Source organism: Emys orbicularis, chromosome 12, assembly GCF_028017835.1.
Source record: "Emys orbicularis isolate rEmyOrb1 chromosome 12, rEmyOrb1.hap1, whole genome shotgun sequence".
NCBI lineage: Eukaryota > Metazoa > Chordata > Testudines > Emydidae > Emys > Emys orbicularis.
Genome location: NC_088694.1, coordinates 46157335 through 46183958, shown reverse-complemented (window position 1 = coordinate 46183958; position 26624 = coordinate 46157335). Strand labels below are relative to the sequence as shown.

Genomic DNA, 26624 nt, shown 5'->3' with positions numbered 1-26624 from the left:
GGGGCTGGGCAGACCAGCCATCGGCCCAGATCACAGCAACCACAGTGGGAGGGTTTCTGAGAAGTCCCTTCAGGGGTCTGTGACCACGTGAAAGGGATCTGGCAGCCACTGTGGTGCTGTACAGCTGGGAGCTATGTCTGTGCAGCACCAGAGGGGAAATGACACAGCAGAGATAGGGAGAGAGAGACTCCCAGTCTCCCCTGCTCTGACCACTACGACTCCACTTTCCACTCAGAACCAGGGATACAACCCCGGAGTCCTGGCTCCCAGTCCCCTGTGACCCAGTAAAGAGTGACTGGTGACAACCAGTAAAGTGTTCACTGTAATTCAAAAGCCACTCCAGTCTCACACTTGACAAAATCAGTAGACCCCAGGTACCACCTGTGACGGGTTAGATCACAGAAACCCCCTTGGGAGCTGCCACCTGATGTGCCAAGACTACCTCTGCTCCTGCTTTCCCTGCCATCCCAGGACCCCAGCACACTGTCTTGCTGAGCCAGACATGCCTGTCTGCTCCAACACAGACCCAGGGTCTGAATTACTTGCCCCGAAGCTGCAGTCTTAACTGAAAGAAGCTCACAGAAGTGTTCTTGTCTTTAACACTAAGATGCCCAACTCCCAATGGGGTCTAAACCCAAATAAATCTGTTTTACCCTGTATAAAGCTTATATAGGGTAAACTCATGAATTGTTCGCCCTCTATAACACAGATAGAGAGATATGCACAGTTGTTTGCTCCCCCAGGTATTAATACATACTCTGAGTTAATTAATAAGTAAAAAGTGATTTTATTAAATACAGAAAGTAGGATTTAAGTAGTTCCAAGTAGAAGCAGATAGAACAAAGTGAATTACCAAGTAAAATAAAATAAAACACACCAGTGTATGTCTAATACAGTAAGAAACTGAATACAGATAAGATCGTCACCAGTTCCAGAATGCTTCCTTTTACAGACTAATCTCCTTCTAGTCTGGGTCCATCAATCACTCACACCCCTTGCAGTCACTGTCCTTTGTTCCAGTTTCTTTCAGGTATCTTTGGGGGTGGAGAGACTCTCTCTTTAGCCAGCTGAAGACAAAATGGAGGGGTTTCCCCTGGGCTTAAATAGACTTTCTCTCATGGGTGGAGACCCCCTCCTCTCTCCTATGCAAAGTCCAGCTACAAAATGGAGTATTGGAGTCACCTGGGCAAGTCACATGTCCATGCATGACTGAGTTCCTTACCTGCCAAGCCACATTCCTGGGAAAGCCCAGACGTGGATCGGTGTCTCCAAGTTCATTGTTGGCTTAAGTGTTTCTTGATGGGAGTCTTTTCTCAGGAAGCTGACCAACTGCTTCACTACAGCCTACTCAGAATCAAACAAGTATGCCGCCAATATTCATAACTTTGAATACAAAAATGATACATGCATACAAATAGGAGGAATGTATTCAGTAGATCATCACCTTTACAGAGATATGTTACATGGCATATGTAGCATAAAACACATTCTAGTTATGTTATATATACATACATTCATAAGCATATTTCCATAAAGCCTTATGGGTGGCACCGTCACACCACTTCCCTGGTATTTAGCCCTGAAGGATGGCATGTGAAGGTTCTACTGAAAGCTGGTAACTCATCAAGCCTCATGCTCACTGCGAGTCATGAATACAGGTACTAGCTCAGCGATAACGTCCCTATCCTATGTCTAATGGGCTTGGAGTGACCGTCCGTGGGATCTCGTGGCTCAGGGAAGGCCTGTTCACACCGGAGGGAGCTGTCAGCGCTCCCTGGCTAGCTGGTGATGGTCTACACGGTGTGATGCTGGCAGGCCCAGGCAGCTGGCATTAGCTAAGAACTAACAAACTCACATCTGGAGACCAGACTGTTCACCTGTGTGTTAGTTTTGCTCAAAATAGGGATGAGTCTTACAAAATTCCATTTAACATTCAGACTCTGTGCAATGCTTGGAAGTTGCTGCCTGTGTTAACCGCACGTTCAGTGTCTGTATTCCAGGCTATACGGAAACATGTAAGTTTTGTTTCATAACATTGAAAGTGTTTGCACTGAACTTGGGGACCAGGCCGGATTCCAGGCCTCGCTCAGATGCTGCAGCATTAACTGAGCTTTAGTATCCCATTCCCTGCCCCCCTGAGCCAGCCAGTCCCCTGGAGCCAGTACCCCACAGACGGGAAAGGCCCCATCTCTCCAGACCTCAACACCACGGAGAGCACAGGCAGATGCATATAGAGAGGCTGGATCCTAGTGATTTGTTATTCCTACTGCCCTGGTCTGACAGACAGCTCAGACTGCCTGGTTTAACCGCTGAGTGGCTGAGTCTCCCCTCCCCTGGCTGACAGAGATCCAGGAGAGAAGGAAACACTCACAGGGACTAAATTTCATAAAACTCTGTGTTGATTCCAGAGGTCACAAGCTGGCCTGTGAAATTAACAAGTAAAGAGGGCAGATGGCATGGAGGGGAGGGGACTTTAACTACCCACACATCTGCTGGAAAAATAATACAGACACAATTTTCCCCATAAGTGTTACATCTTTCTTTGCTAGACTGAAAAGCCTATTATTAAAAAATTGTTCCCCGTGAAGGTACTTATACATTGTAATCATGTAACCCCTTAATCTTCTCTGTGTTAAGCTAAATAGATGGAGCTCCTTGAGTCTATCACTGTAAGGCAGGTTTTCTAAATCTTTAATCATTCTCCTGGCTCTTTTCTGAGCTTCTCCAATTTATCAAAATCCTGCTTGAATTGTGGATCCCTGATCTGGAAGTGGGATTCCAGCAGCCGTTGTGCCAGGACCAAATCCAGAGATAAAATAACCTCTCTGCTCCTACTCGAGATTCCCCTGTTTATGCATCCCAGCATCACACTAGTTCTTTTGGCCACAGCATCGCACTGGGAACTCATGTTCACCTTGACCCCCACATCTTTTGCGGAGTCCCTACTTCGCAGGAGACAGTCTGTAACTATGGCCGACCTTCTTTGTTCCTAGATGTATACATTGACATTTAGCCATGTTAAAATGCATATTGTTTGCTTGCACCCAGCGTACCAAACTACTCAGATCACTCTGTGTCAGTGCCCTGTCCTCTGCATTATTTATCACTCCTCCAATTTTTGAGTCATCTGCAAACGTTATCAGTGATGATTTTATGTTTTCTTTCAGGGTATTGATAACAATAGTAAATTGTATAGGACAAGAACCAATCCCTCACCCCACAAAAAAACATGCCCATTTGATAATGACTCCACATTTCAAATTAAATTTTGAGACTACTTTTTATCCAGCTTTTAATCCATGTCGTGTGTGCCATGGTAATCTTATATACGTCTAGTTTTTTAATCAACATGTGTGGTATCAAGTCAAATGCCTTCCAGAATTATAAGAATATACTATCAACATTGTTACCTTTATCAACCAAACCGAAGTTGGAATCTGACGAAAAGGAGACAAGGTCTGTGGGGGGATCTTTTATTGGACCAACTGTTGTTGGTGAGAGAGACAAGCTTTTGAGCTTACCCAGAACTCTTCTGCAGGTCTGGGAAAGGTTCTCATGGTGTCACAGCTAAGTACGAGGTGAAACAGGTTGTTTAGCATAGGTACTTAGCACATATTTCTCTCCATGCTCATCATCAGAAGCAATCTCCGCACAGACCAGGACCCACCAATTCAAAGTAGCACCAGACCCTGCCAGGACAAAACCTGCAGACACATCTCCACTGCTATGATGGCCAACATCCCCTCCCCGCAACACACCTTTCTAGATCCTCGGGTCCTACACATGCCCATCACAACATGTGGTGTACCTTATCCAGTGCACTAAATGCTCCAATAACAATGAGGTGGGAGAAATGACACAACCACGTCAAATGAGCTCACACAGAAAAATGTTGAAAGACAAAAACACCTTATCACCTGAGGATGAACACTTTTCACAAAAAGCAACAAAGACTCCTGTGGCACCTTATAGACTAACAGATGTATTGGAGCATAAGCTTTCGTGGGTGAATACCCACTTTGTCAGACGCATTTTCACAAAATGTTCACTCCATAGCTGACCTCTCGGTCCTCATCCTCAAAGGAAACCTGCACAACACTTGCAAAAGATGAGCCTGGGAGCTTAAATTCATAACTTTGCTAGATACTAAAAAACCCAAAGTGAATAGAAACACTAGATTCATGGCTTATTACAACAATCTGTAACTCACCAAACCCACTTCCCCACACCTTTTTCCTCCTCTTTCTCCCCCTGTGACTGGAGAGGTGTTAATAGGCTACTTCACCTTGAATGGTCCCTTGAAATATGTGTTAACTTCTTATGTTAAACAATCTGTTCCACCTTGCATTGAGCTGTGACACATGGAGGACTTTTCCTGGACCTGAAGAAGAGCTCTGTGTAAGCTCAAAGCTTGTCTCTCTCAGTAAGAGAAATTGATGCAATGGAATATCACCTCACCCACCTTGTCTCTGAAATATCCCATGGCTACAATAAAGATATATATAGCTCTGGAGGCAGCACAGAAGTGAGGGTGGAAATCCCATGACCCCCCTACAACAGATTTGCAATACCCCTCCCACACACACAATCTCCTTTTGGGTCGGGACCCCACATTTACAACACTGTGAAATTTCAGGTTTAAACAGCTGAAAACATGAAATTTACCAACTGTGGCCATGAAATTGGTCACAATGGACCGTGAATTTGGTAGTACCCTACATATGAGACCTGTCCTCTGTAGAGGGTACCAGCTCTGATCTGACCCCAGGAAGGGGATGTGATGCTGCACTCCATATGTATTATGAAAATATGTGTATGAATAAGAATATGACATAACTGGAATATGCTTTATGCAAAATACCTCTTGTAACCTATCATTGAAAAAGTTATAATGTACTGAATTTGATTTTCCTATTTGTATGCATATATCATTCTTACAGCTGAAATTAGAAATATGAACTTGTATTACTGATGTAATCATACCAGGTGAGGGCCATCAATGGTGCATTAGGAACTTGATAGCTCCCATTTACCAGAACAATTGGCTTCAAATGGCCTTGTTTACCTCCAAGCCTTCCTGTGTATATGTGGGCCAGCCCATGGGTAATAAAAACTGGGGTCTTGCAGGGACATGTGACCATGTCACCTGATACTGGAATCCATCTTAAACCTTGTACTTTTCCATGGGAAGTTGGGGAGGGGGTCAAACGACTCCTGCCTTTTTGCCAAATCCATACGTAACCCTGAGGCACTGAGACCACTAGAGGGAGAGTGAAGTCTGGCTGCTCCACAGCCTGAGTTAAGTGCCGGCTGGCTTTTAGCTCATGAGGTAGAGCAGTGGGTCTCAAACTTTTGTACTGCTGACCCCTTTCACACAGCAAGCCTCTGAGTGTGAACACCCCTTATAAATTAAAAACACTTTTTATATATTTAACACCATTATAAATGTTGGAGGCAAAGAGGGGTTTCTAGTGGAGGCTGACAGCTCGCGACCCTCCCTGGAATAACCTCACAACCTCCTGAGGGGTCCAGACTCCCAGTCTGAGAACCCCTGAGGTAGATAGTCATGGCTTTAGCCCCAGAGGTCCCAGGTTCAATCCCACTCGCTGATGACCCAGGTCCGTCTGCCTTGCATATATAAGGGGGCTGCCAGTCATGAGGAAACCCCTGCTTACCACCTAAAATGTCTGCTGGAACTAACAAAGACTGAAGGAAAGACTGGGGAAGGATTAGGCCCACACTAGGAATGATTCTAGTCTGTAAAAGAAGATTATTGGAACATCTTTGAGGGTGAGATATTACATGTAATCAGCTTCTTAGTGTAATAAAGCTTAGCCTTGCATGTTTGTTTTATTTTGCTTTGTGACTTACTGTCTGTCTGTTATTACTTAAAACCATGTAAATCCTACCTTTTATACTTAATACAATCACTTTTGTTTATTAATAAACCCAGTGTAAGTAATTGTTACCGGGGTGGGGGAAACAACTGTGCATATCTCTCTTTCAGTGATAAAGAGGGTGGACATTTATGAGTTTACCCTGTATAAGCTTTATACAGAGTAAAACGGATTTATCTGCGGTTCAGGCTCCCAGAAAGGCTGTATACTGGGTGCTCGGTATGACCCTGTTAACTGAGAAGCCCCAGGGCTGAGTGAATCTGAGTGTCTGAGGAACTACTGAGGGGTGTGGCCCAATCTCTGCGTCTGTGCTGGAGCTGAACTGGAGAGTCTAGCTCAGCAAGAGAGAGTTGAGGGGTGCCCATTCTGGCAGGGGCGTTATTCTGGTATCCCAGCACATCAAGGGATAGTCTCAAGAGGGTCCCTGTGACTGAACCCGTCAGGGGCACCGGCTGGGGTGGAATGGGAATAGGGCCTTTCGCCTCTGAGGGGCGCCAGCTCCAATACACACCTTTCTATTTTATTTTATTTTTTTGCCCCATCCTATAGGATTTAATAGAGAGAATCTGATTCCTGCTCCAGAATCCCATAGGATAGGGCAAAAAATCCCTGAGACACACAGGGGTTTTATCCCAACATCTACAAACTGCTTCCCCCACCCCCAATCCATTCTGATACCAATCAATTCATAGCATTTTTCTAAGAGTAATGAAGATAATCTGCATTTCACAACCAAAGCCTAGTTAGCCGATGGCTGGTCTAGCCAGGCAAAGAGCCAGCAAAATGGGTGCCTCCTTTCATGCTGGTTCTGCAGAATGTTCTGGATCCAAGGGATGAATTTGGAGAGTCTTGTGAACACACTTGTTTGTAGAAATTCACAGCGTATGAAGCGATGCCCTGGACTACTCCCCCACATACCAAGGAGCCACCAGAATCACCCTGGGGTTGAGAATAACCACAATTACATCTTGAACATCTCTAGCACCACTTTTCATCTGTAGATCTGATTGCATCAGAGTAGAGAAGGTTTAAATATTTTACAAGAAATATCTTTTGTGTAAAGAAAACAGCCTTTCTTAAACTTTGGCAACTTCAGGAAAAATGTTTGCTGTGTTGAAGTGTTTCCTTTTTTGTTTGAGTTGCACTAGTAAGGTTGGGAAGACTCTGGTAGAGTTGGGTTTGGGTTGGGTAGGATTTTAAATGGGTAGAATTTAAGCCAGGTTGAGGTTGTGTTGGGTAGAATTGGGTAGGGTTTGAACTGGATGGATATGGGTAGGGATGAGTCTGGATAGAATTTAGTAGGATGGGGGAATGTTGGGTAGAGCTGGATAGGAGAGTAGTTAAATTAAGTAGAGATTGGGTAGTGTTGGGTAGAGTTGGAGTTGGGGAGAGTTGTGCAGGACTGGGGTTAAGTTTGATAGAGTTTAGTTAGGATTGCGTTGCATGGGGTTTGAGTTTGAGGAAGGGTTGGGTACAGTTGTGCTGGATATTGTTTGAGCTTTAGCTAGCATTAGGTTGGGCTGTGTTGGGTTGGGGTAGGATTGGTAGGGTTGTGTTGAGTGTGGTTTGAGTTTGGGTAGGTTTGGAAAGGGTTTTATAGAGTGGGGTTTGAATTTGGGGTAGAGTTGGTAGGATTGTATTGGCCAGGGTTTGAGTTTCGGGTAGGGTTGGTAGGTTTGTGTTGGGGGGTGGGGGTTGAGTTTGAGATAGAATTGTTTAGGCCTTGTCTACACTGGCAATTCACAGCGCTGCACTTGCTGCGCTCAGGGGTGTGAAAAAACACCCCCCCTGAGCGCAGCGAGTGCAGCGCTGTAAAGCGCCAGTGTAATCAGCGCCTGCAGCACTGCACGCTCCCTTGCAGCGCTGCAAGCTATTCCCCTCGGAGAGGTGGAGTACTTGCAGCGCTGCGAGAGAGCTCTCGCAGCGCTGGCGGCGCGACTACACTCGCGCTTCACAGCGCTGCCGCGGCAACGCTGCCGCGGCAGCGCTGTGAATCTGCGAGTGTAGCCAAGGCCTCTGGGTGGGTTTTGAGATTGGGGTAGAGTTGGTACAGTTGTGTTGTCCATAGCTGGAGTTATGATAGGATTGATAGGGTTGTGTTGGGGAATATGGGGGTTGAGTTTGGGGAAGGTTTGGGTAGGGGTGTGTTGAGTGGGATTTGAGTTTGGGGTAGAGTTGGTAGGGTTGTGTTGGCCAGGATTTGTTTGGGGTGGGTTTGGGTAGGGTTGGGGCGGGGGTTGAGATTGAGGTCGAGGTGGTAGGGTTGTGTTGGGTGGGGTTTGAGATGAAGGATCCTCAATAACCAGGTGTAATAACGGATCGTGCTCAAGCTAGTGGGAGCTGTGCTGAGCTGGTCTCACCATTGCCTCATCCCTCTGGGCCGATCTGATGTCTGCATCAACACCCCATCTCCTGAGCGGGGCTAGGTTGGTAGGGGATCACTGCACACTTAGATACTTAGCCCTGGAAAGTATCTCTCTATTTCCTCCCAGTAGTGGCCTCCTGGAACCAAGGAGCCTCCAGGTCAGCAGGATACTTACCCGATAAGGTAATTTCTCAAAGCCAGGCTTCCACACACACAGCATCATTGAGCGGTTGTATCCAGGATACAGCTCGCACATGTCGTTCTTAATGACCTCGAGGTCCACCTCATGGAGCAAGTCAGTTCTTCAGTTCCGGCCAGTCCAACCCCACCCGGCCACCCTGCAGGTAGATCCTGGCCTCACCCTGGTCTTGGTTTTTGGCAGGGGGGATGAGCCGCACCCAGTTATTCCGCACTGCGCTGTGTGACATCTGCCATAGACAGGATGGAAAAGAGGGATCCAGATCAGCACAGGGATTGGAGCTGAGAGAAGCCAACACGTCCCAGCCTAGGAAAATGGAGATGTGTCTAGTGTATGAGTGTGAGGTCATGGGGGTGGAGTGATGGGATGGAGGTGGTACTTTCAGCAGCATGATATCATTGTTAAGGACCTTCTTGGTGTATTGCAGGTGGGGGACCCGGCAGTGCACGGGGTATTTTCTGCTGGCTACATTATGGTTTGCTAATGTTATGTGCTCCCAGAGTGACAGTGATCTCACTGAAAAAGCAAAAAATTATACGTGGGGCATCAGGAGCAGAAGCGTATGTGAGTTGGGGGATGGGAACGTGTGGGTCTCACTCATGAACAGTGACTTAGGGCAGCCTGGCCCTCTTAGGCCAAGATCTTGGACTCTTCTGCTGGCCTGCAAAAATGTATATACCACTATAAACACTGCCAGCTGTGATCTGGCCCAGGGCTGGGGAGGGTGGGGGGTGGGAAATAGGACAAGGGGCCTTTCCCCTCTAGGGGGTGCCAGCTGCATCATAAACACCTTCCCAGAGACATTGGCCTCCCAGCCTATGACAGCACCAGCCGCTTTTGCTTTTCCCTGAGCTCCTTCACTCCCTGTTCTCCTCCCAGCCCCTAGGTCCCAGCTCCCCTGCACCTCGGTGACCCCCGTTCCTGGCTAGATCCACACAGGGGTATATACCCAGCTCCCCAGAGCCCTGCAGTGCTGTCCTAGCTTTGTGAGCCCCTCCCTGCCCCAATCTGGGCAATGGGCCAGACTAGCTGGGTTCAATGACCATAGCTCCATTGACTTACCCAGTGTTGGATCTAGACCATGGTTTGCAGAGGCCCCTAGGGACACACTGACACCCCCTGAGCAGATTCCCCCGGGCTCTGCTCTCCCAGCCTGTCCTACTAACTGCTCCTTCCCTGCGACCTACAACAGCGCCAGAGCTCCTGGCCCCCACATCACCAGCTAACCCTGACCTGCCCCGACATCCCCAGCACAGAGGCGCTTACTCTCCATTGCAGTTAGCGGCCATCAGCACGAAGTTTGGCTTCACCAGGAACCCTCCGCATTTCTTTTTACCCTTTCCATGTTGTATTTCCAGATAGACCATGTAGCATCTGGAGTGGACTTTGGCTTCCCGGCCCCTGATGATCTCATCTGCGGGGGAGACCAGGTTTTACAGAGCCCCATCGTCTCCCTGGGCCAGGTTGGGACTGAGCTCACCATCCCGAAGGGGAGTCCCCACAACCTCAACCCACCCCCTGTGATTCTCTCCTTGGGGGATCCCTGTGCCTGGAACCCTGCCCCCTCCTCAGCTCTGCCCCAGACTGGAGGATAAATCTAAAGCTCTCACCTCCCTGGGTGGAGAATCGATGCCAAACGCACCAGGAGTGGGTCAGTAATCGCACTGCCTTAACTTAAAGGCTTTGGGGGTGAGGTCACCCCAAATTAGGCCAGGCAGCCTCCAGACGGGCACTGACAGGTCCCTTGTGGACACTTCTCCTTCTCCATCAGCCAACGGTGACCAGCCAGGGCTGTGCCAAGACTGATCCATGAAATGTTTGATCCAATGGGAAATTGTGTTTTTTACAAATGGCATTTGTTCTCAGAAAACCTCTTCTCGAACCTGCCTGAATTATTGTGGGGAAACTGATTCTTCCCCTCCAGTTGTGGGTAATATAGAGATGAACATTTTCAGATTTTGGTCACTGTAAAAGAAACACTTTGGGCATTTTTCTCAAGGAAAAAAAAAACATTTTGTGATCAGCTGTGAAGAAGTGTCCACCCAGGTGGGTGGGTGTGTTGCAAAAGCCCAACTTTAACAAATTGTACTTAGACCAAGATCAGGGCCCCCCCATTGTGCCAGGCCCTGCATTGACACACAAACCCTGCCCCAAACAGCATCCAGACCGAGGCAGAATCATGCTTCACATTGTACTGATGGGGAAACTGAGGCCCAGGGAGATCTTTGTAAACCTGCCTAAGGGATTTGGATGCCCATCCACTGATGTCTCTGCCCACAGAGATCCTGGGCAGAGCTGGGAACTGGTCCCAGATTTCTTGGGTCCCAGCCCTGTGCCATAGCTGGCCTCCCTGTCTGGGGCACAGACTGGCAGAAGGGACCCAAAGGAGCCTATGGGGGCTGGGTCACCCAATCCCTTGGGCTGGTCTGAGAGCCCCAGCTGCATTCAGGGCTGGATTTGCACTTTGAGCACTGCTAGGAGCAGGGCTTCAGAACCCCCCCACACACACACACAACGCTGCGGGCGGTGGAGGCTCCCCCACCACTCTTAACTTTTAACCAAAGACCCCCCCACTGCCCAGCGCCTCTCGCACAGTCCCACCACAACTTCCCAGTCCTCCACACAGACTCCCCAGTGCCCAGCGCCCCCCACCCCTCACTGCCCAAAGACCCCCTGCAATATTCCCCAGAGACCCCCTTTCTCAAGCACTCCATGGCCCAGCTGGGAGATGACTCTGTCTGCCGGGCTGAGAGGGGAGTGCTCCAGCAGGGCTGCATGTAACCGTCTTCCCCTCAGCCCCACCCCTGCCCCCTGCTGGACTCGGGAGCAACAAAATTTGAATTTTTAGTTGCCCCTGGAGTGCCTCAGGCACATGCCTACTGTGCTTCATGGGAAATCCAGCCCTGGCCACACTCAGGAGAGGCTGCAGGGTTCGCTACAGGTGCTTGGCCCTAGCAGGATCAGCGGGGAGACCCTCATTGCAGCCCACAGCTCCGCTACCCGGTGAAGGCCCTGCTTCCCACAGGCCCCATCCCCCTCCCCACTCACCAGCCTGGGCCCCGTGGCACAGGAGAAAGGTTTCCTCCTTGCTCTGGTGCCCACCTGCCCTGGCTGCAGATGAGGTTAACCCTATCCTGTCCTGAAACACCCCTGAGCTCCTCTGCACCGAGATACTCAGACCCATCGATTGCAAGACTAGGAGGGACTATGGTCACAGTCAAACCTGGCCCCCAGGATATCCCAGAGCCAGAACCCACCCAGCGACTCCGGCCTCCACCACAGCCCCAGGTCAGTTGTTCCCCAGGCTCCATTTTTAATGTTTCCACATTAGTCCCAGCCAGACCTTTTCTGACTCCAGCTCCCGGCTGTCGGGTCTTGTCCTGCCTTGGCCAGCGAGGTTGAAGAGCCCCCTGCTCTCAGAAACCCCCTCCCCATGGAGGTTCCTACAGACAGGGGCTGAGTCCCCTCTTCGCCTCCAATACCCTCAGGGGATTGCTCTCCTTGGAGCTCTCCCCGCCAGGCAGGGTCTCCAGATACCAGCTCTTTAGAGATCTGCCCTAGCTCTGCCTGCAGTGCCGGGCTGGAGGGCAGAGACGCTGGGTGGGTTCTGGCTCTGGGGTGTCCAGGTGGGTAAGTCTGGAAGGTCAGCATTGCCCCTCCTGGCTTTGAAATCCATGGGTCTGGGAATCTAGGTGCAGAATAGTCCAGAGGTTTCCTTTCACTGGTAGCTGGAGGGGGAGCAACGCTAACCACATCCTCAGCCAGCGGTATGGGGGAGCAGTGTTAGCCACATCCTCAGCCAGAGGGATGGGGGGTGGGGAATCATTAGCCACTGCCCACAGGCAGTTTGTTTAGGCAACAGAGCAGAGAGGAAACCCTCCCCCCCCCCATTGTGGGTGCGGCTGTGACCTGACAATTTCCCAATTGGTGTCTCTGCTCCTTCCTCAACCGGGATGGGGGTTTTCAGGCATCAGGGTAGTTGGCCTGTCCTGTCCTCCTCTCTCCCAACCTGGTCCATATAACCCCCAGGGCTGATGTAGAGTCTCTGTTCATGTCCCTGGATGGTTCAGAGGATGCAGCTCTTCATCCTAGTCCTGCTTCCCATGGCCTTTCTCCTGCCCCAAGGCTGCCAGTAGTGAAATGAGAGCTGTCCAGGGTGGGGAGCCTTTGGAGTAAACCATGCCTCTCGGATGGACCAATCAGAAGTTGTTCTACAGCTATGTCATAGCACAAATTCTTCCTGAATCAATCATATCATAACAAGATTTTAAAACAAGTGCCCTCCACCTCCCTCCATCCCTCCCCACTCCCCCAGTTTTTAAGCTTTATAAAGGGAGGATGTCATATCCAAGAACATTCCAAAAGAAATGTGCAACTGCGTGAAGGAGTACACTAAATACCCACACATTCTCCCTTGTTATTTCAAGCTGTTAACTAATGAAACAAAATGTTTATTAGCATGCTTTTATAAGACAAAAACTATCGCTTTGTGACTAAATGAAGCTCAAAAATAATATAACTACATGACAGGAATATTAGCTGGTTTTATACTGGATGACACTAAGAAAACAGCTTAAAAAATTAGCTACTTTTTTCAAATTTAACTTGCCAGCAAGTTAAAGAACTATGGATTGGATGAATGGACTATAAGGTGGATAGAAAGCTGGCTAGATTGTTGGGCTCAACGGGTAGTGATCAACGGTTCGATGTCTAGTTGGCAGCCGGTATCAAGCGGAGTGCCCCAGGGGTCGTTCCTGGGGCTGGTTTTGTTCGATACCTTCATTAATGATCTGGAGGATGGCGTGGATTGCACCCTCCGCAAGTTTGCAGATGATACTAAACTGGGAGGAGTGGTAGCTACACTGGAGGGTAGGGATAGAATACAGAGGGGCCTTGTCATAACTATAAAGGGAAGGGTAACAGCCCTCCTGTGTACAATACTATAAAATCCTTCCTGGCCAGAGACTCCAAAATCCTTTTACCTGTAAAGGGTTAAGAAGCTCAGGTAACCTGGTGGACACCTGACCCAAAGGACCAATAAGGGGACAAGATACTTTCAAATCTTGGTGGGGGGAAGGCTTTTGTTTGTGCTCTTTGTTTGGGGGAGTTCGCTCTTGGGACTAAGAGGGACCAGACATCAATCCAGGCTCTCCAAATCTTTCTGAACAAGTCTCTCATATTTCAAACTTGTAAGTAAACAGCCAGGCAAGGCGTGTTAGTTTTATCTTTGTTTTCTCAACTTGTAAATGTACCTTTTACTGTATTCACCAGGGAATTGGTGAAGAGTCTCTCAAGGCTACCCAGGGAAGGGAATTAGCACATTGGGAGTGGTGGCAGTGGACCAGATCTAAGCTGGTAGTTAAGCTTAGAAGTTTTCATGCAGGCCCCCACATCTGTACCCTAAAGTTCAGAGTGGGGAAGCAGTCTTGACAGACCTAGACAAATTAGAGGATTGGGCCAAAAGAAATCTGATGAGGTTCAACAAGGACAAATGCAGAGTCCTGCACTTAGGAAGGAACAATCCCATGAACTGCTACATACTAGGGACCAAGCGGCTATGCAGCAGTTTTGCATAAAAGGACCTAGGGGTTACAGTGGACGAGAAGCTGCATATGAGTCAACAGTGTGCCCTTGTTGCCAAGAAAGCTAACAGCATTTTGGGCTGTATAAGTAAGAGCATTGCTAGCAGATCGAGGGACATGGTCATTCTCTTCTATTTGGCAATGGTGAGGCCTCATCTGGAGTACTGTGTCCAGTTTGGGGCTCCACACTACAAGAAGGATGTGAAAAAATTGGAAAGAGGCCAGCGGAGGGCAGCGAAAATGATTAGGGGGCTGGAGTACATGACTTATCAGGAGAGGCTGAGGGAACTGGGATTATTTAGTCTGCAGAAGAGAAGAATGAGGGGGGATTTGATAGCTGCTTTCAATTACCTGAAGGGGGGTTCCAAAGAGGATGGATCTAGACTGTTTTCAGTGGTAGCAGATGACAGAACAAGGAGTAATGGTCTCAAGTTGCAGTGGGGGAGGTCTAGGTTGGATATTAGGAAAAGCTTTTTCACTAGGTTGGTGGTGAAGCACTGGAATGGGTTACCTAGGGAGGTGGTGGAATCTTCTTCCTTAGAGGTTTTTAAGGTCAGGCTTGACAAAGTCCTGGCTGGGATGATTTAGTTGGGAATTGGTCCTGCTTTGAGCAGGGGGTTGGACTAGATGACCTCCTGAGGTCCCTTCCAACCCTGATATTCTATGATTCTATGATTCTATGAAAAGGAAAACCTTGTATTTTCTCCTCCCTCCCCCTTCTTACTGTTTTGAAGATAAGCACTTTTCTTTGGCTAACAGTGAAAATAAAGATACTCCTTTTAACAAAAGATGTTTTACTTCCCTAAAAAATACACCAATTTGATTGACATTTATACAAAATTAGATTTATACAAAGCAGTGAATGTCCTATCCCCAGCACTGGCAATAGAAGTTTAAAGGAAAGAAATTATGTAGCAACCAGTCCCCCCTCCTTTTTGTTCCTAGAAGACAGCAGTGAGAAGGAAGTAGATAAAACTCCCTTCTAACTGTTTAGAAGATAAACTCCTTTCTTAATTCTTTGGCTAACAGTGAATATAAAGATAAACCTTTTAACAAAAGATGGTCTACTTCTCTGAAAAAAACACTGGCTTGCTGTTTAAACTTTTCCCCAAAGGAAAAATTCTGTAAAGAAATTACACAACTTTTACAACCAGAGGCCCCGCTTCTAACATAAAGATATTGTCCGACAACTCCAGGGTTAAAAACACCAACCCTCAGAAAGACCCCAAGCCATAAAATGACTTTAGCTGTAAACTTTGTAAAGTGTGAAAGTCCTATTCCCGGCATTGACAATAAAAGTTCAAAAGAACCTATATTAGCAGGTTCTTACAGTGGATGACACTAAGAAAGCAGCTTATACAAAATTCAGCTCCTTTTTTCAAATAAAAAAGGAAAACCTTATATTTTACAACAAAGAGATACCTCTTCTAAGATAAACACCCACGCTGGTTATCTGAAGAAACGCAAGCCCTCAGTAAACCATAAAAAACAGCCTTGAATGAGCTGTAACATAACAAGGTGTCTTTTTTAGGAATATTTTTAGAAGTTCAGTGACATAAAAATGTTTAAGGTACACTAGCCTATCCTTTGAAAAATAGTGTTTTTAAAGTACCAAAACAATAACTGAGTAGAATATGAAAACTGTCACAATTGAGGGGAGTTTCCATATGTGTTTCAATACAAAAAAAAAAAGTTAGCATGCAGTGAGGACAATTTGAAGCTCCATATTTTTTTAAAAGCTCTTAACTTTTGCAGCAAAAATACAGGCTTAAAATTAAATGACATAAGCCTAAAAAGATGCTAAGTTTACTCAATTTCCATAACTAAATAATGATCATCTCTGCAACACAAAGATCTTAGTCTAACTGACTTACATGGTAAGGTCAACCTCCTCCCTCCTCCTCCCCTGGTAAAATTAGGTTACACAGGAATGTAAATTGTGAATAAATAAGTTCCAGGGAGACAGGAATATTATACAAAACCCTCATGTAAAGAAGGGTTTTACAATAATAAAATAAAATGGAAAGACATGCTATAGCTTTCTACATGGTTAGGCAGGGTCTTTAAAATATAGTGTTAGTTTGTTTTTTAAACTTTTGCGTAAACGAATTGCCTAGAATACAAAAACCGCTCTACTTGTAAATTGTAAAGATAGCTTTAAAAGTCCAGGGTGTGGTTAAACATCTCCTCCCCCTACCCCCCAACATCACACACACAGACATAGACAGAGAAGTGATGGGTTTTACAATAAAAAAATTAAAAAGACAAAAGCCACAGCCATAGAGAACAGGGCATGGGGATAAGAGAGCTGTCCTGAGGTTTTAGGAGAATATTGATAACTAACTGAAATCTTTTTTAGTGACACAGTTTTGTAGGCAGCCATTCTCTGTGAGTTGTTATACTTGTGCACAGGCTAGCGTTTGTCATTCAGAATCCCTTCCCCACTCTACGAGGTATTATCTCCCCCGTCCAACGGCCTAGCAGAAATAATATTAACAAAAACACAGAGGAATTACATACTTGAAGATACGTTGTAGCGGTGCCTGCAAAGCAACAATTACAATTTTCAAAGGGGTAGCCGTGTTAGTCTGGATCTGTAAAAGGAGCAAAGTGTCCTTTGGATGCAAGAAGAAGTGGGTATTCACCCACGAAAGCTCATGATCCTATACATCTGTTAGTCTATAAGGTGCCACAGGACTCTTTGCTGCAATTACAATTTTGTTTATTATTATCTTGTCTCGACAACTTAGAGAATTTTTTGTTTTGTTTTTATAAAACACTTTTATGCAAACTGTAACCCTAGAGGCCGTACAGCATTAAATAATATGCTCCAGTAGATGAAAGACCTGAGACATTGCTGAAAACAGAGGTGCCATGATCACTACAGTCCTAATGCAGAGGGCCTGCAGGAAAATTAAAAGGCAAAGCCGAAGCAGAAGATGGTATGGTTTAAGAGGTTTGAATGAATGGACTATAAGAAAGCTGGCTAGATTGTTGGGCTCAACCCGTAGTGATCGATGGTTCGATGTCTAGTTGGCAGCTGGTATCAAGCAGAGTGCCCCAAATGTCTGTGCTGGGGCAGGTTTTGTTCAACAACTTCATTAATGATCTGGGTGATGGGATTAATTGCACCCTCAGCAAGTTTGCAGATGACACTAAGATGTGAGGAAAGGTAGATACGCTGGAGGGTAGGGATATGGTCCAGAGTGACCTACACATTGGGCCAAAAGAAATCTGATGAGGTTCAACAAGGACAAGTGCAGAGTCCTGCACTTAGGAAGGAAGAATCCCATGCACCACTACAGGGTGGGGACCGACTGGCTAGGCAGCAGTTCTGCAGAAAAGGACCTGGGGATTACAGTGGACGAGAAGCTGGATATGAATCAGCAGTGTGCCCCCGTTGCCAAGAAGGCCAACAGCATATTGGGCTGTATTAGTAGGAGCATTGCCAGCAGATGGAGGGAAGTGATTATTCCCCTCTATTCGGCACTGGTGAGGCCACACCTGGAGTATTGCATCCAGTTTTGGTCCCTGCACTACAGAAGGGATGTGGACAAATTGGAGAGAGTCCAACAGAGGGCAACAAAAATGATTAGGGTGCTGGGGCACATGACTTACGAGGAGAGATTGAAGGAACTGGGTTTATTTAATCTGCAGAAGAGAAGAGTGAAGGGGGATTGGATAGCAGCCTTCAACTATCTGAAGGGGGGTTCCAAAGAGGATGGAGCTCGGCTGTTCAGTGGTGGCAGATGAAAGAACAAGAAGCAATGGTCTCAAGTTGCAGTGGGGGAGGTCTAGGTTGTTTGAGGCGACGAGATGCTTTCTGGGAGATTTTTCATTATCTAGAAAACCTGATTTTCTGTACAAAAACAGTTGCGGTGGGAGGGGGGGGGCGCAGCTTGGGAGCAGCCCTGGCTTGTTACTGTGGGTTGATGGAGAAGGTGAAATATCAGCAGGGGATATGTGAGTGGCATTCTGGGTGCTACTGGCCCCCAAAGCCATTACCCACTCCTGGTGCATTTGCCACTGATTCTCCATCCAGGAAGGTGAGAGCTTTAGATTTACCCTCCGGCCCCATGGGGTGTCCAGTGTGGGGGAGAGCTCAGCATGGGGCAAAGTTCCTGGTACAGGAATCCCCCAGGGAGAGTATCACAGGGGTTGGGTTGAGGCTGTGGGGACTCCCTTTGGGATGAGGAGATTGATCTCAGCCCAGCCCAAGGAGACAATGGGGTTCTTTATATGAATCTGTTCCCTCCCACCAGGTGAGATCATCGGAGGACAGGAAGCTCAGCCCCATTCCAGGCCCTACATGGCTTATTTGGATATACAAAGCGGAGACAAGCGGTTTCGCTATGGAGGGTTCCTGGTGTCAAAGAACTTTGTGCTGACGGCCACTCACTGCAATGGAGAGTAAGCGCCTCTGTGCTGGGGATGTCAGGACAGGTTGGCCATTAGTGGGTGATGGGGGAGCCGGGAGCTCTGGTGCCATCGTAGGTTGCAGGGAAGGAGCAGTGAGTGCGACAGGCTGGGAGAGCAGAGCGCAGGGGTCTGATCTGCACAGGGGGCGTCAGCGTGTCTCTAGGGGCCTGTGCAAACCATGGTCCAGATCCAGCGCTGGGTAAATCAATGGAGCTACGGCCATTGGCACCAGCTGGGCTCTGGCCCAGTGTCCCGATCAGGGCAGGGAGGGGCTCACAGCCACAGGAGAGTTCTGCAGGGCTCTGGGGTGGGGGCACCTGGGCATAGACCACTGTCTGGATCTAGCTGGGAGGGGTCACCTGGCTGGTGTGGAGCTGAGACCCAGGGGAGAAGGGGAATGAAGGAGTCTGAGATCACTGCCCTGTCCCCACAGGATCAGTACTTATGTCATACCATGTGCCCATCCCCCACCTCAGTACACTCCTGCCCCAAATGCCCATGTATTGCTCTTGTTTTTTACAGCAGGATCACTGTGTACCTGGGAGCCCATAACATTCAACAACGGGAACAGAGCCAACAGATCCCCGTGCACTGCTGGATCCCCCATCTGCAATACAACAGAGAGACCCGTAACAATGACATGATGTTGCTGCAGGTTCCGCCCCCGTTTTCTCACCCTGTCCCAGTGACCTCACACTGCTGCAGGTACTGCCCCCATCCCATCTCACACTTCGGGAGGTACAAGCTCCATCCAATCACTCCACTCCCATCACCTCACACTCATGCACTGGACACATCTCCATTTTCCTCTGTTAGGACGTGTTGGCCCCTCCCAGCTCCGATCCCTGTGTTGATCTGGTTCCTTGTTTTCCCTCACGCTCTGACAGCTGTCACACAGCGCAGTGCTGAATAACTGGGTGCGGCTCATCCCTCTGCCAAACGCCAACTCCAGGGTGAGGCCGGGATCCATGTGCAGCGTGGCCGGGTGGGGTCGGACTGGCTGGAACATAAGAACTGACATGCTCCGTGAGGTGGACCTGGAGGTCATGAGGGACAACATGTGTGAGCTGTATTCTGGATACAACCCCTCAATGATGCTGTGTGTGGGGAAGCCCGGCATGTGCACATTACCTTATCGGGTAAGTATCCTTCTGACCTAGAGGCTCCTTGGTTCCAGGAGGTCACTGCTGGGAGGGAATGGGGAGGTGTTTTCCAGGGCTAAATATCTAATTGTGCAGTGATCCCCTACCAACCTAGCCCCGCTCGGGAGACGAGGTGTTGATGCAGACATCAGATCAGCCCAAAGAGGTGAGGTGATCGTGAGACCAGCTCAGCACAGCTTCCACTAGCTTGGCCAAGATCCATTATTATACATGGATAATGACGTTCCTTCATCTGAAACCCTGGCCAACACAATCCATTCCAACTCTACCCCAAACTCAACCCCCCCCCCACGCTACCCCAAACGCAAACCCCACCCTACACAAACCTACCAACGGTACACTAAACTCACCTCCCAACACAACCCTATACAACCCTACCTCAAACTCAACCACCCTCAACACAATCCTCCCAACCCTACCCCAAATGCAAACCCCACCCTACACAAACCTACCAACTAGACACTAAACTCACCTCCCAACACAACCCTATACAACCCTACCCCAAACTCAACCCCCCCAACACCCTATACAACCCGACCCCAAACGCAAACCCCACCCTACACAAACCTACCAACTCGACACTAAACTCACCCCCCCCAACGCAACCCTATTCAACTCTATCAAATTTAACCCCTGTCCTGTAAAACTCTCCCCAACTCCAACTCTCCCTAAACTTTACCAACTCTACCAAATCTCTACTAAATTAACCCCTGTCCTATCCAGCTCTACCCAACATACCCCCTGTCCTACTAAACTCTACCCAAACTCATCCCTATCTACATCCACCCAATTCAAACACTATCCAATTCAAACACAACTCTACCAAACTCTGCCTAACCCTACCAAGTGCTACCCAAATAAACAAAAACAAACAAAAAAAAGGAAACACTTCCAAACAGAAAACATTTTGGTGAAGTTGCCAAAGTTGAAAAAAGGCCATTTTCTTACACAAAACATATTTCTTTCCAAATATTTAACCATCTCAACTCTCATGCAATCACATCTGTAGATAAAAAGTCATGCTAGAGAAGTTCAAGACATAATTGTTGTTATTCTTAATCCCAGGGTGATTCTGGTGGCCCCTTGGCATGTGACAGAGTGGCCCAGGGCATCGCTTCATATGTTGATGGGAATTTCTACTAACCAAGCGTGTTCACAAGACTCTCCACCTTCATCCCCTGGATCCAGAACATTCTGCAGAAACAGCACTAAAGTAGACACCCATTTTCCTGGCTCTTTGGCTGGCTAGACCAGCCATGGGCTAACTAGGCTTTGCATGTGAAATTCACATTATCTTCATTATTCTTAGAAAAATGCTATGAATTGATTGGTGTCAAAATGGATTGGGGGTGGGGGAAGAAGTCCGTAGATGTTGAGATAAAACCCCTGTGTGTCTCTGGGAGTTTTTGGACTCTCCTATGGGATTCTAGAGCAGGGATCAGATTCTCTCTATTAAATCCTATAGGATGGTGCAAATAGAAAAAAATATAGAAAGGCTGGTATTGGAGCCAGCGCCCCCTAGAGGGAAAAGGCCCAATGTCCCATTTCCCTCTCGCCATGAGCCATCAAGTCCGCCCGTCCTGAGGTCCAAATAGAACTGCTACCGTCTGCAAGGGACAGGTCCCATATCTGACCTTTCCTATTCCTACTGATCCTGATCTGGACTATCATTCTGCCCTGTGCATGAAACCTTCACTCAGTTCACGTTGGTTCCTTGATACTCCTGAGTAATCCCTCATTAACCTCTGCTTTCCACCCAGCACATGCCAATTGTGGTGCAATAAAACGCTTGATGCAGCAGCCTCTGTGTGTGTGTGTTTGGATTCCTGTCTGTGTCTGACTGTAACTGCTCTGCCTGGAGTTCACCCCACATCTGCACCTCATGGCCCCTGGATGCTGGACAGAGCATTTGTTGCTACCCTCTTCCCTATCTCCTAGAGATATCGACCCAGCAGGAATTCACCTCTTGTGGCATGTGACAGACCCAGACAGTGGGGTACAGGAGTCTGGTAGAGGGAAAATATACTGGTCACTGGATGACTAGTTTTCTGTTCCCTGAGTGACCAGAGAAGGGGCTGCACTAGAGTAATCAGGAACCTGCTAGAACCAGTTAAGGCAGGCAGGCTAATTAGGACACCTGGAGCCAATTAAGAAGAAGCTGCTAGAATCAATTAAGGCAGGCTAATCAAGGCTCCTGGGTTTTAAAAGGAGCTCACTTCAGTTTGTGGTGTGAGTGTGAGGAGCTGGGAGCAAGAGGCACAAGGAGCTGAGAGTGAGAGGGTGTGCTGCTGGAGGACTGAGGAGCACAAGCGTTATCAGACACCAGGAGGAAGGTCCTGTGGTGAGACTAAGGAAGGTGTTTGGAATGACCTGCACTGTGGGTTCTTCCAGAGGGGAAGGTCTCTGGGCTGTTCCCCAACCCACATGGTGAATCTCTGCGGCAAGAAAATCCGCCAATAAGCGCAGGACCCACCAAGATAGAGGAGGAACTTTGTCACACTGGTGTCAGGGGTGGGATCTTGGGGTGCACAGCGCGGCGGAAGAAGGAGGGTGATTTAAAAAAAACAAAAAAACAACAAAAAAGAAAAAAAAAGGGAGAGGGTTTATTTTTTTTTCATCACAATGGATGACGTAGTGCGGGCACTGATACAAGCTACGGCGGCCCAGCAGGAGGCTACCTGTGTCCAGGCAGCCGCCCAACAGGAGGCAGGGCGGCTGCAGCAAGAGACTAATCGCCTGCTGATGGACCAGGCTGCTCAAGACCGAGCTATGTTGCGGGAACTGGTAAACCAGGTAAAGTCCCTTACAGAGCTGAATCGCGGCCATGATGGGATGCGGCTCATACGGGCCAGCCATTGGCTGCAGAAAATGACACGGCAGGATGATGTAGAGGCATACCTTCTGGCCTTTGAGAGGACAGCCCTACGGGAGGCCTGGCCTCAAGATCAGTGGTCTGGCATCCTTGCCCCATTCCTGTGTGGGGAGGCCCAGAAGGCCTACCATGATCTGCCTGAAGAGGCTGCGGCAGACTACCCCCAGCTGAAAGCAGAGATCCTGGCCAGATCTGGGGTAATGACAGCAGTGCGGGCCCAGCAGTATCACGGTTGGAGGCACCAGGAAGACAAACCCCCATGGTCCCAATTGTGTGACCTCATCCATCTCGCACAAAAGTGGTTGCAAACAGAGTCCCGGAGTCCGGAAGAGATACTAGCGGTTCTGGTCATCGACCGATACATGAGGGGACTACCACCAGACCTTCGTGCCTGGGTAAGCCAAAACGAACCCTCCACCTATGATGAGGTTGTCGCCCTGGTAGAGAGGCGAAGGACAGCGAGGGAGCTGAACCGACCAGTTAAGGAAGAGGCACCCCGGGTTAAACTAGCAGCACCAAGCCCTAAAGTTCTGCTGACTGGGCCACCAGGAGGGCCCAGGTGGAAAAAGAGAGAGGCTGAAGGCCCATCAGAGGCCATAAAGAGTCGGAGCACTGAGGGAGAAGAGTATCGTGATGTTAGACTGCCCAAACCAAGAGACCGGGGAACGCCTAGGGCTCCATACAGATGTTATGCCTGCGGGGAGTGGGGACACATAGCTGCACAGTGTCCCAATGCTGAGGAGCCTAAGCAGTGTAACCTGGGGAACTGGACAGATCCATGCTCCCTAATCCACCTTGTGGGGGTCTCACTAACCCCACATATGTATACCAGACCAGTGAAACTAAATGGGGTAGGGACCACAGCACTGGTTGATTCGGGGAGTGCTATCACGCTTATCTCAGGGAAGCTCGTGAAGCGTAGTCAGCTGCTACAGGCTAAACGTACGGGGATAACATGTGTCCATGGGACAGTTAGTTACTACCCCACCATCCCAGTAAAAATCGAGATCCAAGGGAACACTACTGAGGTAGCAGCAGGTGTAGTCCCTAAACTCCCATACCCGGTGCTCATAGGGAGGGACTTCCCAGGGTTTGGAAACTTACTCCCAGTAGGGGGATTGGAGAAAGATGGGGACCCTAAAATTGGTGAGGCATCCACAGCAGACTGTCAATCCCCAATCTTCTCTGAAATATCCCCAGATTTGTTCTCCACTCCCAGACAGGGTAGAAAGACAAAAAGGGAAAGAAGGGCAGCTAAGGCCTTGAGAACCCGAATACTGACCCAAAGCCAGAGGGTCACTCTTGTAGGTAGGCGGACCCGTGCAGCTGAAAAGGAGGCCACGCAAGAGGGAGAAGCACCTGAGTCTGACCCCCACCCTAACGCTTCTGAACCAGTAGAGACAACAGAGACTGGGCCCCTAGATCTTGGGCAGATTAGCCCTGGGAGAGGAAATTTTGGACGGGACCAGGCAGAAGACCCAAGGTATGACAACATTAGGAAGGAGGTGACTGAAATAGATGGGGTCACCATGGAAGGGAAAACCCAGGGACCATTACCCTACTTCATAATGAAGAAGGATCTCTTATACCAGGTTGCACCAGTACAGGGGCAGAAGGTACAGCAGATCCTAGTACCTCAAAAACACCAGAACGCTGTATTACGTCTTGCTCATAGTCATCTTTTTGGGGGGCATGTGGGGGTAGAGAAGACCCTGGCACGAGTCCTACGACAGTTCTTCTGGCCCGGAGTACATGAAGAAGTGCGGAGGTACTGTGCCTCCTGCCCGGAGTGTCAGCTGCACAGTCCCCGTCCCCACTTGAGGGCACCTTTAGTACCCCTTCCCATCATAGAGGTCCCCTTCAAGCGAATAGCCATGGACCTAGTGGGACCCCTGGAGAAGATGGCACGGGGCCACCAATATATACTTGTTGTTTTGGACTATGCCACTCACTACCCAGAAGCCGTCCCCCTGCGGAACACGGCCTCTAAAACTATAGCCAAAGAGCTGGTGGGGATCTTTGCCCGAATGGGGCTACTGAAGGAGATATTAACTGACCAAGGAACCCCATTTATGTTGAAGCTAATGAAGGACCTCTGTACGCTGCTCCATATACATACCCTGAGAACTTCGGTCTACTATCCGCAGACTGATGGGTTGGTAGAAAGGTTTAACCGAATCCTCAAGGCTATGATAAGGAAGGTGGTAAGTTGGGACGGGAAGGATTGGAACACCCTACTACCCTACCTTATGTTCGCTATCTGGGAGGTACCTCAGGCCTCAACTGGGTTTTCCCCCTTCGAGTTATTATACGGGCGTCACCCCTGTGGCATACTAGATATCACCAAAGAGATCTGGGAAGAGGAACCCAATGAGGGGAGAAATATAATAGAGCATGTAATGCAGATGCGAGACCGGAGAGCCCGGGTTACCCCTATTGTATGGGAACATTTGGAGAAGGCACAGGAGGCCCAGCGAACCCATTACAATCGCCAGGCAAAAGTGCGACAGTTCCAACCAGGGGATCGGGTTATGGTGTTGGTACCCACGGCAGAAAGCAAGCTTCTGGCCCAATGGCAGGGGCCCTATGAGGTGGTTGAATCCGTGGGGGAAGTAATCTACAAGGTGCGGCAGCCAGAATGCAGAAAACAAGAACAGATTTATCACGTTAACCTTCTGAAACCCTTGCATGCACAAGAGGCATGGACAACGGTCCAAAAAGACCTAACCCAGGAAAACAAGCCTTCTAAACAGGTGAAAGTGTCTCCCGATTTAACACCAGACCAGAAGAATGAGGTGACTGAAATGATCTTCCGGAACCAAGATGTGTTCTCGACAAAACCGGGTCGAACAACCGAGACATATCACCACATCGTCATGAACCCTGGGGCCAGAGTAACAATGAGGCCCTATCGGGTACCAGCAGCAAAAAGGGAGGAAATAAAAGCAGAAGTAAAAAAAATGCTGCAGTTGGGGATCATCGAAGAATCCCACAGTCAGTGGTCCAGCCCAATCGTGCTGGTGCCCAAACCTGATGGCACCACAAGATTTTGCAACGACTTCCGGCGACTAAACGAAGTATCCCAGTTCGACGCGTACCCCATACCTCGCATAGATGAGCTAGTGGACCGTCTGGGTAATGCCCGGTACTTGACTACCCTAGACTTGACAAAGGGGTACTGGCAGATTCCCCTTGCAGAAGACGCAAAGGAAAAGACTGCGTTCTCTACACCAGAGGGTCTTTTTCAATATACTGTCCTCCCTTTTGGACTACATGGTTCCCCAGCTACCTTCCAGCTCCTCATGGACAAGCTATTACGCCCACATAACAGTTATGCTGCTGCCTACTTGGACGATGTGGTCATTCATACCCCAGACTGGGAAACCCACCTGGAGAAGGTGGAGGCAGTACTCGATACCTTCAGTCAAGCTGGCCTTACAGCAAACCCTGCCAAGTGCACTGTAGAGTTCACAGAGGCCAAATATCTTGGCTACATTGTGGGAAAAGGTCTGGTAAAACCCCAAGTGAACAAGTTAGAGGCCATCCAAAATTGTCCCCGACCAAGTCGGAAGAAACAAGTCCGGGCGTTCCTAGGTGTGGTGGGGTATTACCGATGATTTATCCCCCACTTTGCCACAAGGGCAAGCCCCCTGACAGACCTAGTGAAAGCCCATGGACCTGATCTGGTGAGATGGTCTGACGCAGCAGAGGAAGCATTCACAGACCTACGGACTGCCATCTGCAGTAACCCCGTACTGATAGCCCCTGATTTCACCAAGGAGTTTATCCTGCAGACGGATGCATCAGAAGTAGGGTTGGGGACCGTTCTATCACAGATGGTCGGGGAGGAGGAACACCCAATTCTATACCTCAGTCGGAAACTCCTTCCAAGGGAACAAAAATATGCAGTGGTGGAGAGAGAATGCCTCGCTGTAAAATGGGCCATGGAAACATTGCGCTACTACCTGCTCGGGCGCAGATTTGTCCTTGTGACCGACCATGCCCCTCTTCAATGGATGCAGCGGAACAAGGAGAAGAACACAAGGGTGACCAGATGGTTCTTATCCCTCCAACCTTTCCAGTTCCATGTGCAGCAACGCCGATGGCTTGTCACGTGTGCACTGTCT

General features: G+C 48.6%; 1 protein-coding gene and 1 pseudogene across 1 annotated transcript; one reads left to right on the top strand and one right to left on the bottom strand.

Annotated features, from left to right (window-relative positions):
- Positions 1-6636: 6636 nt before the first annotated feature.
- On the bottom strand, positions 6637-9867 carry LOC135886337 (mast cell protease 4-like; annotated as a pseudogene).
- A 2655-nt stretch (positions 9868-12522) lies between these two features.
- Positions 12523-20768, top strand: LOC135886810 (cathepsin G-like). Its single transcript, XM_065414596.1, has 6 exons — positions 12523-12593; positions 13310-13314; positions 18306-18453; positions 18985-19117; positions 19350-19601; positions 20691-20768. Exons 1-6 carry the CDS (start codon positions 12523-12525, stop codon positions 20766-20768), a joined length of 687 nt encoding a protein of 228 aa, XP_065270668.1.
- The last annotated feature ends 5856 nt before the right edge of the window (positions 20769-26624 follow it).